The 13,507-nt window shown below is 34.4% G+C and overlaps 1 protein-coding gene and 1 long non-coding RNA gene across 2 annotated transcripts; one reads left to right on the top strand and one right to left on the bottom strand.

Annotated features, from left to right (window-relative positions):
* Positions 1-3,555: 3,555 nt before the first annotated feature.
* LOC131430881 (uncharacterized) lies at positions 3,556-5,445 on the bottom strand. Its single transcript, XR_009229580.1, has 2 exons — positions 5,350-5,445; positions 3,556-4,063 (listed from the first exon to the last, which is right to left on the bottom strand). It is a non-coding gene; the product is annotated as an uncharacterized LOC131430881 (long non-coding RNA).
* A 2,541-nt stretch (positions 5,446-7,986) lies between these two features.
* Positions 7,987-11,339, top strand: LOC131432924 (eukaryotic translation elongation factor 1 epsilon-1). The gene is made up of 4 exons (XM_058599521.1): positions 7,987-8,172; positions 8,225-8,437; positions 8,530-8,625; positions 11,134-11,339. Exons 1-4 carry the CDS (start codon positions 8,092-8,094, stop codon positions 11,284-11,286), a joined length of 543 nt encoding a protein of 180 aa, XP_058455504.1. The 5' UTR covers positions 7,987-8,091; the 3' UTR covers positions 11,287-11,339.
* Positions 11,340-13,507: the final 2,168 nt, after the last annotated feature.

The following is a 13,507-nucleotide window of genomic DNA, read 5'->3' as shown; positions in this document are numbered from 1 at the left end:
ATTTGTCTGTAAATCTGCAGATTTCGTATATGGTGCTGCAGACACTTTTTATTGCGCAGACATTCGTCAAAATTTACAGGCACGAAATTGTTGCGACCTTTTTTTTTGTTCACAAGTTAATACTAATAGATGTTATTCCAGTTGATTATGGCAATATAATGGTACAATTATTTAAAGAATTAATATAATTGTTTGCATCAATTCATCAATAACAATTATCTATTTGAAAATGTTGACTACATTAGTTGACAAGGAATTCCAACGCCAAATATGCATTCTCAAATTAGATCATACAATCCTCAGTTTAGAGCTCAGTTCAAATTAGTTTCAAATAGTAATATAACAGTATTTCAGTGTTGATCCTCAAATATCTACACAAAAGATTTCTTTCATGCTTTTTTCTTTCATGCTTTTTATAATATCATTATAAATCTGTACTAAACATAGGAAATCTGTATTCTGTATTAGATCTGTATGCGACGATCTGATGTCAACTCAACATGACTAGAAGAAGTTGAAGAAATTCCTTTGAAAATCACAATTCAGCTGTTGTTATAAAATGGTGAATCTAACTTTGACAGCAAATGGAGAAGAACATAGATGAATGTTTCGACTTTGGTTTTAATTCTTATTTAGAAATTATCGTATATTCTCAGATCAATTTTTGATGCATGCAAATTTTACCACTTTCCTTTCATATCGACAGAATAAATCAACATAAAAAGAATTTCGCCCTTTTTCGATTTATTTACTTCTATGCGTCCTGACTGAATTATGAAGTTACGACCTTATAAAGAAAATAAATAGTTTCGCCCTTTTTTACTATCAGTAATCAGAACAAATTGGCTCAAATGGCACGTTTCCCTTGATATTTGGAAATTCGTGCCTTGCCATCAATTTGTTTTTAGCATCATTTTCCCGATATATAAGAGGGAGGTATTGAAAGGAAATGGTAAGGTTTGGACTAGGAGGATGCGGAAAATTGACGACACAAAAAAAGCAGAGGTAAATTCTGCAACCCGAAAGGATGCTGAACAATTTGCTGGGAATCCATTTAGTGGAAGCAGAAGAAAATTCTGAACCGCTACGAGGTCACGAAAAGTCTGCTGTCGTTCTTTCTGATGAATGAGGCACAGTTAATAAAACCTCCAACCCCCGAGAGGATTTAGAGATTTTACAAAAGCGACACCATTCTGAACTCCCGGAAGAATGCAGAACGATTCGCAGTATGTAAGAGCAGAAGTAAATTCGGTACCCTATAAAGGATGCCAAACAATCTGCTAAACCCTATTTAAGGTGAATACAGAAAGGATTCATTCAATCCAGGAAGAACGATGAACCCTTCTGACTATAGCTCCTTACCACATTGGATGAGAAACGAGAGAACATCCTTTAATTGTAGCTCCACATACACAGACTCAACCATGTATGGAGAACCAAAAACATGGATACGTTGTTGAGTTACATTTCAGATTACATATCAGATGATATGAAGTACCATCATCGCATTCACACAAATCACACGAATAATACTCAGCACGCTGAATAGTAGCCATGTGATAATTGAGTTTGCAATGTCCAGTCAAAGCTCTGACCAGAATACTGCAATGATTCTTGGAAAAATGCAGTAGATACTGAGCGCAAGTTTGCAAGCTGCGCCAGTAGCTGGCATGTTTGGATGCAATCCAAGAACGAATCTTGTGCCTTATCCAACTAGTTGAAAGTGGTAAAGCTGGTTCAGGACCAACGAAGTCATTCGTTTCACCAGCTCTAGCCAACTCATCAGCCCATTCATTTCCAGTAATACCAGAATGGCCGGGTACCCATAAGAAGTAAACTGCATTTGAAATGCTGAGGTCTTCAATTTTAGTTCGACATGCGTTCACTAGATTCGATCGTAAATCATTCGAACTGAGTTATTTCAAGGCTGCCTGACTGTCGGAACAAAAATAAATTTGTTTACCACAGATTCTCTGCTGCAGTGCCGACTGTATTTCACACAGAATCGCGTAGATTTCCGCTTGGAACACAGTACAGTATCTACCAAGTGAATGGAACTGCTCTAGCCTCATTTCACGACAGTAGACACCACCACCAGCACGACCATTCAACAGAGAACCGTCCGTATAACAAACTATGTGTTCATCAAGTTGTCGTTCCAAACAACTAGACACGAAGACATCCTCACGAAGAGGATAGCTCACATTGAATTTTATGAAAGGAAAACTACATGTGAGAGTTAGGTCACTAGGAGCGAGTAAATGTTCATCCCACGTAACCAATTGAGACCACAAGCGAGTGTAACTAGTAGCATAGTCTATAGAGTTACTGTTCCAAAGCCATGTAACTTTAAGACGGTATGCACAAGATAATGCTTCTTGTTTCAGGAACACATGTAGTGGTTTAATGCACAGTAGCGCCCCTAGAGCAGCAGTAGGAGTTGTCGTGAATGCTCCTGTCATCGCCATTAGGACCATGCTTTGGAGATGATTTTCCAAAAGCTCGTCTGCATTGGCCGAAAGCCATGCAAGCTCTTTTAATCCTGAAGTCAATGTTAGCAGACCAATTCAGTTTTGAATCAAGTATAACTCCGACTCATTTAACTTGATCAACCACAGTGACCTCTGAACCGAATAATTGTGACGGACGAGCTCCTGTGATTCTCCTACGATGAGTGAAAAGCACCATTGATGTTTTGCCCGGATTGACAGATAATCCAACCTGACAACACCATTGTTCAACAGATCAAGCCCTGCATTAAATCAAAGAGAGTGTTAATGCTTATACCGGTCATCAATGTATGATAATCATCGGCAAAACCATAAGTCGGAAATCCAAGGTTATTAAGTTTCCTTAACAAACCATCAGCGACTAGGTACCATAAAAGTGGGGATAGTACACCACCTTGAGGAGACCCACAGACACTTAGCTTTCTAATATCTGATTGCCGAAGCGATGAACAAAGAAGTCGATTGCTAAGCATTGCGTGTATCCAATTTGTGATACTTGAAGGTATGCCATGACCAAGGGCTGCTTCTAGAATTGAATTGAAAGACACGTTATCAAAGGCACCTTCAATATCTAGGAAAACTCCCAAGCAAGATTGTTTTTGTGAGAAAGCTTTTTCAATGTTGTACGCAACATCATGTAACAGGGTTGTAGTTCCACGCTGGTAAGCATGTTGCATTCCTTGTAGCGGATGCACGCCCAAACTAACATTTCTGATATAGTGATCGACTATGCGTTCCACTGTTTTAAGGAGAAATGAGCTAAGACTGATAGGGATGAAACTCTACGGTTCCTCATAAGTGTCGCGACCGCCTCGTGGTACACATTTTGTACAGATTATGGATATATGGATCTGTTAGTGCTTCAAGCATGGAACCAGTTACTTCTACTATGAAATCCGAAGAAGGTATCAAATCTTTCCATTTTACGCAATTGAATTACTAACCAGTCAACATGTTCTAGCTCATGCGGTGGTGGACTCTCAAAGACAGGAGTTGCAAAACGTTTCGTAAAAAAATCGAATTCATGATCGAGAAATAAAAACAATTTATCGATCGAGAGTTTTTTAATGTTCTAATAGTAATGATGTAGAATACGGATACAAAAATCAAACAAAAGATTGTAAAAGTAGGTAGTAGCTCACAGTCTCATTCAAGATCGCGACCATCACATTTCGTCGCTTTAGAATCAAATGAGCTTCGTCGTAAAATTTGTTCCCGACGGTCTGGATAGAATTCTAGAATGTAAATAGGCAAGTCCGCGCCCTGACTCAAACATAGACGCCCTCATTCTCGTACGATAGAATGGCGCACCATTCGTAGATGGTCCGCTTCGCATAAAGATGTGAGATAATGGTTCTTGATAGATACAAACAGGATTATTACGCTCGGCTGTATGCTCCAATTTCAGTAATCCAATTTCGGGAAGGTCCCGGTACGATGGTTATTCACAGTAGAACGTGTACGATCGCTATTTTTTCCGCATACGAATTTTCTTCGCTTTTCTCGGCGAGCGAGGTAAGACCAACGGATTTATTCATACCGAAGTATTTGATCTGCAATGGAGGATAAAATAGAGTTAAGGTCCATGGTAAAACGATGATTCATAACTAGTACAAGCGAATATGCCCTGCTACTGTTTTCTAATCAATCTGCGCCCGACGGCAATCCGATCGAATGTAATATTTTCTGCCACCCGTTCACCATGCGCTATGAACATCTAGTCAAATAACTGCTATATGTCTGCCTTTTCGGGGTGTTCTGGGCGAAGGTAAATGCTAAGCTGATCCAATTTTTTTCGGATCACAGAAATCCATATTTCTTTTGGTTTACAGATATAACTTTTTTTTGTTTTGTTTTGGCGTTATATATATAGTACGTTCCATTAGAAAAATATACGTAGCCATGGTTCTGGTAACTGTTATCTAAAATCAACAGTTTTCGACTCGTTTTGACATTACCAGTTACGAGTGGCAGGTCGTGTCGTCGGTATGAACGTAGTTTAACATATTGTAGACAACAACGCCACCAAAACAAAATGCGTCGGTTTCAGGAACAAGCTTCCGTATCAGGGGGGCGATCGCAGTAGTCATCTAATTAGTGTCCTATTTTGGGTATTACTTGACTTTCAATCAGCGAATTGTTAACTCACTAAAGAAAACTAAAAACTAAAATAAAAACTAAAAACTTTTTGAAGAATTGAGATCCGTTACTTGAGCTAGGGTATAAAATAACTGGTATCGTATCTTTGACCAAAAGTTGTCTTCCAACTACATTTATTTCTTTCGGTTTGAAGTGCCCCCCACAAATCATTCGATTTGAAGCATTCTATATTGTTTGGCCTGTAAATATTTGAATGGCGATTAACCATTTTCCAACTCGCTTTTATCAGAAGGTAAACCTAGCAAAATTTATGATATTATCGCTAATTTTCCTCCAGAAACCATTGCTAGCAGAAATGATTTGCTTATTATTACCAGTGGCTGAAAACGCCATATTTTGACTTCGAAAAATTTGCAAAGCAACTGATAATAACACATTTCATTTCAGAAATTATTTAAACTGTCACTTTCAGCAGTACTTTTAAATCACTGGTATTCAATACCCAAATCACTGGAAACTCAGTTTCATCACTCATTCACTGAAAATTCAAGCAAGAGGAAACTAAATGCGAAGCGTATGGTGCGCATCCGATATTACATTACATCCAAAAATTATTACAATCAAACCACACTGATGTCCAAAGTTATTTTCGTCAGATCCAATATAAGTATAACTCTAGTCTTGCATTCTCTATAACCAGTTATAGTTTGATTATATTCCGTCGAAATCGTTTTCTTACATTGGTGCAACCGCATGAAGAAAGATGTGAACACTGCTTAAACACAACATTTAACAGCGACCTAGAACCAAAGAACCAAAAATTTCGGATTCAAGCCAACTGTATGCAGATGACAATCGTGTCACCGGGGTGGGATTTTGAAGCATTTATTGATAGGGATGTCCGATACCGAGTCGATACTTTAAGGTATCGATACTTTCTTTCAAGTATCGGGTATTTTTGGTATCGATATCGCATCAGAGCGATACTGTTAGTATCGATACTTTTGGTCTCGATACTTACAGTATCGCAACAGATTGAAATCAATTCTTATTACGACGGAGCATTTTTTTGTTTCAATTATAGAGGCTTTAACCTTAAGGTCATTCCCCTCTTCGAGCCCAAAAAATTTTCTATGTGCGGGGTTGGGAATCGAACCCAGATGGGCTGCGTGAAATGTATTGGTATGATGTGGACTAGCCGTCGTTAAAATTCGTTCTCGACAATCTCGCTTCTTCCCACAGGTGCGCTTAAAGAGAGTGCAATGAGAGAAAACCGTAAAAGATCATACTCTCAGAGAATTCAATCATTTTAATTTTTCACACTTATTCCACTCTCTTTCAGTGCTTATAATAACGATGGAATAATAGCAATAGAAATTGGCTTTTAGTTTAGCTGATGTAAACTACATACTACGTTGTTTTGATGTAATATCGAGTGGTTTATCTGCAATATTTCTTGAAACAGAAAATTATTGCATTTGATGTTTAGCACGTCTAATTTTTATTCACATTGATTGATAATTAAATTGAGATTGTTACAATTCTTTTTTGCTTTCTGTACATCATAAAATAACGCCACAGTCGACAATTTTAGTTTATTTTTAAATGATTTCTGCGCAAGTATCAATTGATACTTACAGGTATCGATACTTTATTGCCTTTTGATACCTTGTATCGATACCCAAGTTTTGGTATCCCGATACCCCAGGTATCGATACTTTGGCTTCCGAGTACCATCCCTATTTATTGGTGGGAGAGAGAAACTCGATTTGTTTACTTTTGTAAGATTCGCCCTTCTTTGAAGAACAGCTGAATTATAATTCGGCAGGGTCCAAAGATGCCAGATCTGCAGATTTATCTGTAAATCTGCAAATTTCGTATCTAGTGCTGCAGATATTTTTTGTTATGCAGACTTTCGCAGACTTTTGATAATCAAGCTTTTCGCTTTTCTTTTGCTCGCCAACTCACACGCAGAGAAAAAAAATGTAAAAATAACCAATTTTGGGTTTCACCGAACGAATATTTTTGTTGAAATAGTGACTAAAGAAAATCTGGTTTGATATTGCAAATATTGCAATTTGAAACTACAAAACATGATCGTTTATATTTCCCGGTGGATTAGTTTGTTCCAATCAATAGTTTGATAAGAATAAAAAATATTTTACTTGTGCGTTCCTGTTAATCTCTTGACAAACAATTTCACAGTTAATTCAATTTTGAATGAAACGAACTTTAGTTAAAGTCAATAATTGTAACGCTTTAAATTCACAGAACCTTTTAGTTGAAATAAATTTCAAAGAAATTAGTTATTTCAACTAACGCTTTTGATTGATGAAACCATACATTTTTGTTTAATTTTAGGAATAAAATGATTTCTTTCAAACTAATTTACAAAGTAATGCTCGATACTATTTTTATTTGTTTTCAGTTTCCTAACATACAATTTTTTTAAATATTGCATTTTTTATCGCTAGATGATTGAATTATTTACATTCCACAATCAAGCCATGATTTTTAAAATTTTATATAGCATCCAACGATTCGGTGCTCCATCAGTCAAAATAGAGATCCATGAAATATTTTTTGCAAAGAAAATGTGTTATGTAATGTTATGCAATTTTCAAAATATTCCCAATTATCGATACATACACTTGAATTATTGAAAATCTCCTAGGAAATTAAAGAAATGTATGTGAACGTTACTTATGAAACTTGCAAAAAATTTATTCGCGGGAGATAAAAAAATGCCCTGGAGTATTCTCGCGAGAAAAACTGCTCTTGTTATTAGAAATAAAACTGTTACGGTTCATTTGAACAGTAAACTTAGTTGTACCAGTACACAAATAAGATCATACACGGATATTTCGATAACGTCAATTCAACTTTGGTTGACCTGTAATAAATAGTTAGTTTATTTCAACAACAAAAAATCATCGGGAGCAAATAAATTTTTCATTTAGTTAAACCAGATTCAAATTTAGATTCAAATCAAGCAGTAACTATTTTTTAATATTTAAGGAAGAAATTGGTTCAAAACAATCATATTCCAGCTTGAAATGAACATAAATCATTTTAAAAACTCCACTAACTGCTTTCTTATTTTAAACATGCTCCATTTCTCTGCGTGCAGCTTAGCGTATCAATCTTTTTAGAGAAATTGCTGCCAGCAAGACAAAGGGTAACAGAGGTATCTTTGAAAACCTTTAATGTGATTCAAATTGATGCAAGATGGATTATTCAATACCGATTAAATCCATAAAGTTTTTTTAGGTGGGCCAAAATATATGAAGTGGCCAAAATACCTCTGTTACCATACTTGCTGACTGCTGATTTTTTCGGATTTGTTGACTTTTGCAACCCTGTCTGAAGATATTTGAAATTTTTACCTGGCATCTCTGACAAAAAATAAATAGCTGATCCTGTTTAGGTTATTTTTATCGATTGCAATTTTGAGTGAAAATCGCCACTACTGGTGATAGCAATGGGTTCGATTGAACACGTAACAAAGGCGGCTAATTTCATGAAAGTTGTTCCTGGAAAAATTGGATATAATTCCGAAAAGGTGAACATGCTAATTTCATTCATATCAGACAAGAAAAGTATCCATGTTTCAGATCATTACGCGATACATCCCCAAAACGAATGAGAGTATTTCCGGGTATTCCTCGATTTTGCAGTCATTAGCACGAGAATCCAAGAATGAGCTTATACAGGATAGCTTCAAGGATATTGAGACAGAACTTCAAGTTGCACAATGGATTGATTACTCAGTCTTATTTGTTCAACCAGGTGTAAAAGATAAACATGTGTCGAAAGTACTATTAGAGGTATGTGGTGAATGCTTATGCCTGATTCAAATGAACTGTAATGCTAAAAAGTACTTGCATTTCACATTTATGTTGTTTTTCCTTTGTTATAGGAGCTGAATAACTACCTTGAAACTCGATCATATTTGGTTAATCACGCCCTCAGCTTGGCCGATGTTGTAGTTTTCTATGCCATCCAAAATACATTGGTAAGTGGGACGATTTACTATCAAAGGGCGAACTATGGATATCCTACCACAAATTTATTAAAGATCGACTTATGAAATTCCTGGTGAAATATTGAAATCTTATTTTCATAGTAGAGCCGTTTATTTTTCAACAGGGCCATCGAAATTTTTTCAGAAAGTTCAAAGTTGAATTTATGAAATCAAGGCATATTTTTATTGAATTAATTATATATTATCTATGGGCTTTCTTGTTAGGTTTAACGTAAACAGCTTGTTCGATTTCAAAGTAATACTGCTTTATTCTGTGCATCAATAACATTAAATGTTTTGTCTATAGCTTAAGGTACAATAAATTCAATTTTAATATCACGTGAAAAAGGATAGGGCAAATACGGAACAATTGTTTTTTGAGATCTTTTGAGGTAGACATGAGTGATATCGTATGAGATGCACTGCGATGGCCAGTGCGAATGTTGCAGGGATTTCACGTTGATTTGTTGCATCGATGATGCTACATTACCCCCTTTCTAGACTGGGCGGCGATCAGTGATAGCGAAGAAGAATCTTAACTCGTCCAGTGCGAGTGACTACAGTCGGCCTATCGGTCTGTGTAGTTGTAGCCGAACGATCGATGGAAGGGTGTTGTGGTTGATCATTCTCAATTGTGTATGCAGGCTTCAACCGATCGATCGAGATTTTTTTTTATTTAAAACTCCGAATACCAAGGGGGTAAAAAAGTGGAAACGCCAATTTTGACTGGACTATATCTTAGCCATTTTTGGACCGATTTCAGAACGTTTTTTACCATAAGCAAGATAAATTCTTTCGGAATAAAATCCATTTGAAACGATGGAAAACCGAATATTCTATTCAAAGTTATTATAAAAAGTTCCAACTAAAGTCTGTTAAAAAATGTGTGAACGCTTACTTTGGCTGTCCATATCTCAGCTGTTCGAAGTTCGACTTTTAAAATTTATCTACCATTATAAAGATACATACCTCATCCTTTTGAAAACAACGTGAATTTTTTTTTGACATCTGATCATTAGTTGGACATTGTTTACATTGCCCAAAAAAGCATTTTTCACACTCATTCTTTCCGATTTAGTGCATCTTTAGTATGAAATTTTTGTTTCAATTCGGTAAGATAACCGGAAGGCAAATATGGTTCATTCTAAAAAGGCAATCAATATTTTAAAATTTGATAAATGCAATGTTATAATGTAAGTAAATATAAGAATTTTCCCCCACAGCTGAATAGTGAAAATTGCATAATTTTCGCAAGTTTTCCAAAATTGTATGTCATCATTATTTTAATACTCACGTAAATCCTTTGTCCCAATTTTATTCGCTTTCTGCCTACACGGTACACACAAAACATCATTTGGGAAGAAGAAACCCGACGCAACGAATGTTTTTGATTTTTTCTAACACGAATCTCAAAATTAAATGGATTGCAGCAACGATTTTTTAATTTTGAATTCATTTTTACACCGCGATCTTAACTGAAACGTTGCTAACAATGAATTGACAAAGTTAGGATTCGATCTGCGGCGCGACATGTGTCGACAAGTTAAAGGCGCATTAGGCCGATCCAAGCTCTCCGGCGTTGACATTTCTCTGCTTCTGCTATGGTTGAGCTGGACATACACACAGCTCAGCCATAGCCGAAGCAGAAAAAAAATCAACGCCGGAGAGCTCGGATCGGTCGGATTGGCATAATACGGATAGCCTTCTAAGCCCGTATCCGAGCGAATTGCGCTGCATTACGGTCCGCGCGTGCGGGTCGTAATTGAAAAATTCACTGCTCCGAAAGTATTGATCTTTCCACTCTGAAATTTTGCCAATATTGAGTCAAGGCTTCTTTAAAAAAAAAGGCCCAAGTTTGAAATTATTTTATTTGTTCATTAATTATTAACTTTTTTCATTATATAAACTTTAAAGGTTGTTTTATGGGATCGCTTATTTGAAAACTAAGGAAAAGACGCACATTTCATGTCTTTGGCAAATTTTTGTCATATCTCGAAAATTCCACGTTCCATATTGAAATAAAAAAATAAAAAAACTAGTTAGACGAAAAAAAAATTTTTGCGTGGAATGCCCCATACGTATATATATATATATATATATATATATATATATATATATATATATATATATATATATATATATATATATATATATATATATATATATATATATATATATATATATATATATATATATATATATATATATATATATATATATATATATATATATATATATATATATATATATATATATATATATATATATATATATATATATATATATATATATATATATATATATATATATATATATATATATATATATATATATATATATATATATATATATATATATATATATATATATATATATATATATATATATATATATATATATATATATATATATATATATATATATATATATATATATATATATATATATATATATATGTACTACACTAAATTTCTGTATCTTTTTAAATTATTTATACAGATCAACTTGCAGCCTTTGGACAAAGAGCACTATCTCAACATATCTCGCTGGTTCAATCATCTCCAGCAACAAAAAACAATTCGACAGGATGAGAGCTTGATCAACTTTTCCACGTTGCATTTACTAGGATGGGCGACGGGAACCCACATCTAAGCATTTCATTAACATGTTACGAAAATATATTTATCTCGATTTTCCTCCTGCAATTTACTAGTCTCTTTAAAACGTTTTTGCCTTTCTCATATAAAAATTTGCATAACATCACTGTGAAAACCGACTTTTGTTCCGAGGCCCGGAGGGTCGAGTATCATATACCATTCGACTCAGTTCGCCAATAAGGCAAAATGTTTGTTTGTATATGTATGTATGTATGTATGTATGTCACATTGTTTCGTACTCACCCATACAAAGCTCCTGATTTTTATTCGAATTCGACTACCGGTTCCGGAATTACAGGGTGATATGCCCCAAAAAAAATAAAAATAAGTACATTGACTTTTCTCAGAGACGCCTGAACTTAGATTTGAATTAAAGGTATAATTATCTCATACAAAGCTCCTGTATTTTATTTCGATCCGATTTCTGGTTCTGGAATTGCAGGGTGATTAATGTAAAAAATCCTATTTCAAATAACTTTCTCTCTTTTCTACGAGATTGCGTGACCGATTTCATCAAATGAAAGGTCTCATAGTCCAAAATAAAACTTCTAAATTTCATCCGGATCTGACTTCTGGTTCCGGAATTAAAGAGTTAAAAGTTCTAAAAATTTGATACCACCATTTTAAGCGGTGAAACAAAAAAAGTAGAACATTTTCTAATCTGGCTTCGAAACTACTCCAATCGTTAGCTATTATCAATAGACAATCAAACAAATAGATCCTGGTTTCCGGTTTCCGATTCCGGAAGCACCGCAAAAACAGATTATATATTCCAAAATGGATCTCACTCACTTTTCTCAGCGATGGCTTGACCGATTTGCACAAACTCAGGTGAAAATGAAAGATCTTATAGTCCCATATTGAATTACTGTATGTTGTCCTGATACTTCCGGTTCCGGAATTACAGGGTGAAGATTGTTGAAATAGATATACCGTCACTAAAAGCGGCGAAGTAAAAAACGTAAAATAATTTCTAAACTCGCCTCAAAACTTTTCCAATCGTAAGTCACTGTCAGCAGACAGCCTGACAAATTAATTTTGGCCTATCTGGTTCCCGGTTTTCGATTAACGACCGTAGATTGTACACCCAGAGAAAAATATTGTAAAAGTAACTAAATTTTGGTTTCTCGCAACGATTTATTTGATTGAAATAGTGACAAAAAATAATTTGGTTTAATATAGCAAATATTGTTGCTTGAAACTACAAAACTAGATGTTTGATTTGTCTCAGTTAATTAGTTTATTTCAACGAATATTTTGTTAAAAACAACAAATATTTGACTTGTGCATTCCTGTCAGTTTCTCAACAAACAATTCCATAGTAAATTTAACTTGCCAAATCAGTTTACAATGAACTAACTTTAAATGAAGGTAATCTTTATAGTGCTTTGAATTTATAAACTTGGCAGTTGAAATAAATGATACACCTAAAATGATTATTATTATTATTATTGTTGTTGTTAAGAGTAAAATGATTTCTTTCCAAATAATTTGGAGGGTTATTTTTGATACATTTTTTGTCGGTTTATTTTATTTTAGCAATTCTAATTACTTACATTAATGAAATTACAATTATTTCCAAACCCAATCATGGCGCGATGCCCTTGCAGATCGATTAAAATAGAGATATCCTGTAACATTTTTTTTTGTAAAGAAAACGTATTATGTAATATTATGAGGTTTCTAATATTACTGATTATCAATACTATACTTACGCTTGGATTGTTAAAATGCTCCAGGAAAGAGAAATGAGCAGATGAAATTTCACTTTTTGAAACAATGAAACAATAAACTGTGTTGTATCATTATACAAATTAGATCATAGATGAAAGGATTAAAATTTTTTTATCAACATAAAGATAAATTAAAATTAAATCAACAAAGATTTTGCCAATAAAATCAACTCAACTTTTGTTGATAAGCAAAAAATTGGTAGTTTTTTCAACAATAAAATCAGCTGGAACATTCAATAATCAATTTCAAAACTATTCTCATTATAAAATGTAGTTTTAGTTTTGAATATTTTTCTATTTTAAACATAATCACATTTACTAAAAATGCAATATTGCAAGAATCTGTTCTATTTCTAACCAATTGTATTGCTATCTATATTGTATACAACATTTTCAATCCGGTAGAAGATGCTACAAGAACTCGAGTCTCTCAATGCATGAACCGTGAGAGAATTTAGCTACATTTTTTTGCTTCCCTTCAGA

Source organism: Malaya genurostris, chromosome 2 (genome assembly GCF_030247185.1).
Source record: "Malaya genurostris strain Urasoe2022 chromosome 2, Malgen_1.1, whole genome shotgun sequence".
NCBI classification, from domain to species: Eukaryota; Metazoa; Arthropoda; class Insecta; order Diptera; family Culicidae; genus Malaya; species Malaya genurostris.
Note: the sequence above shows the minus strand (reverse complement) of the source record. Positions and strands in the feature narration are given on the sequence as shown.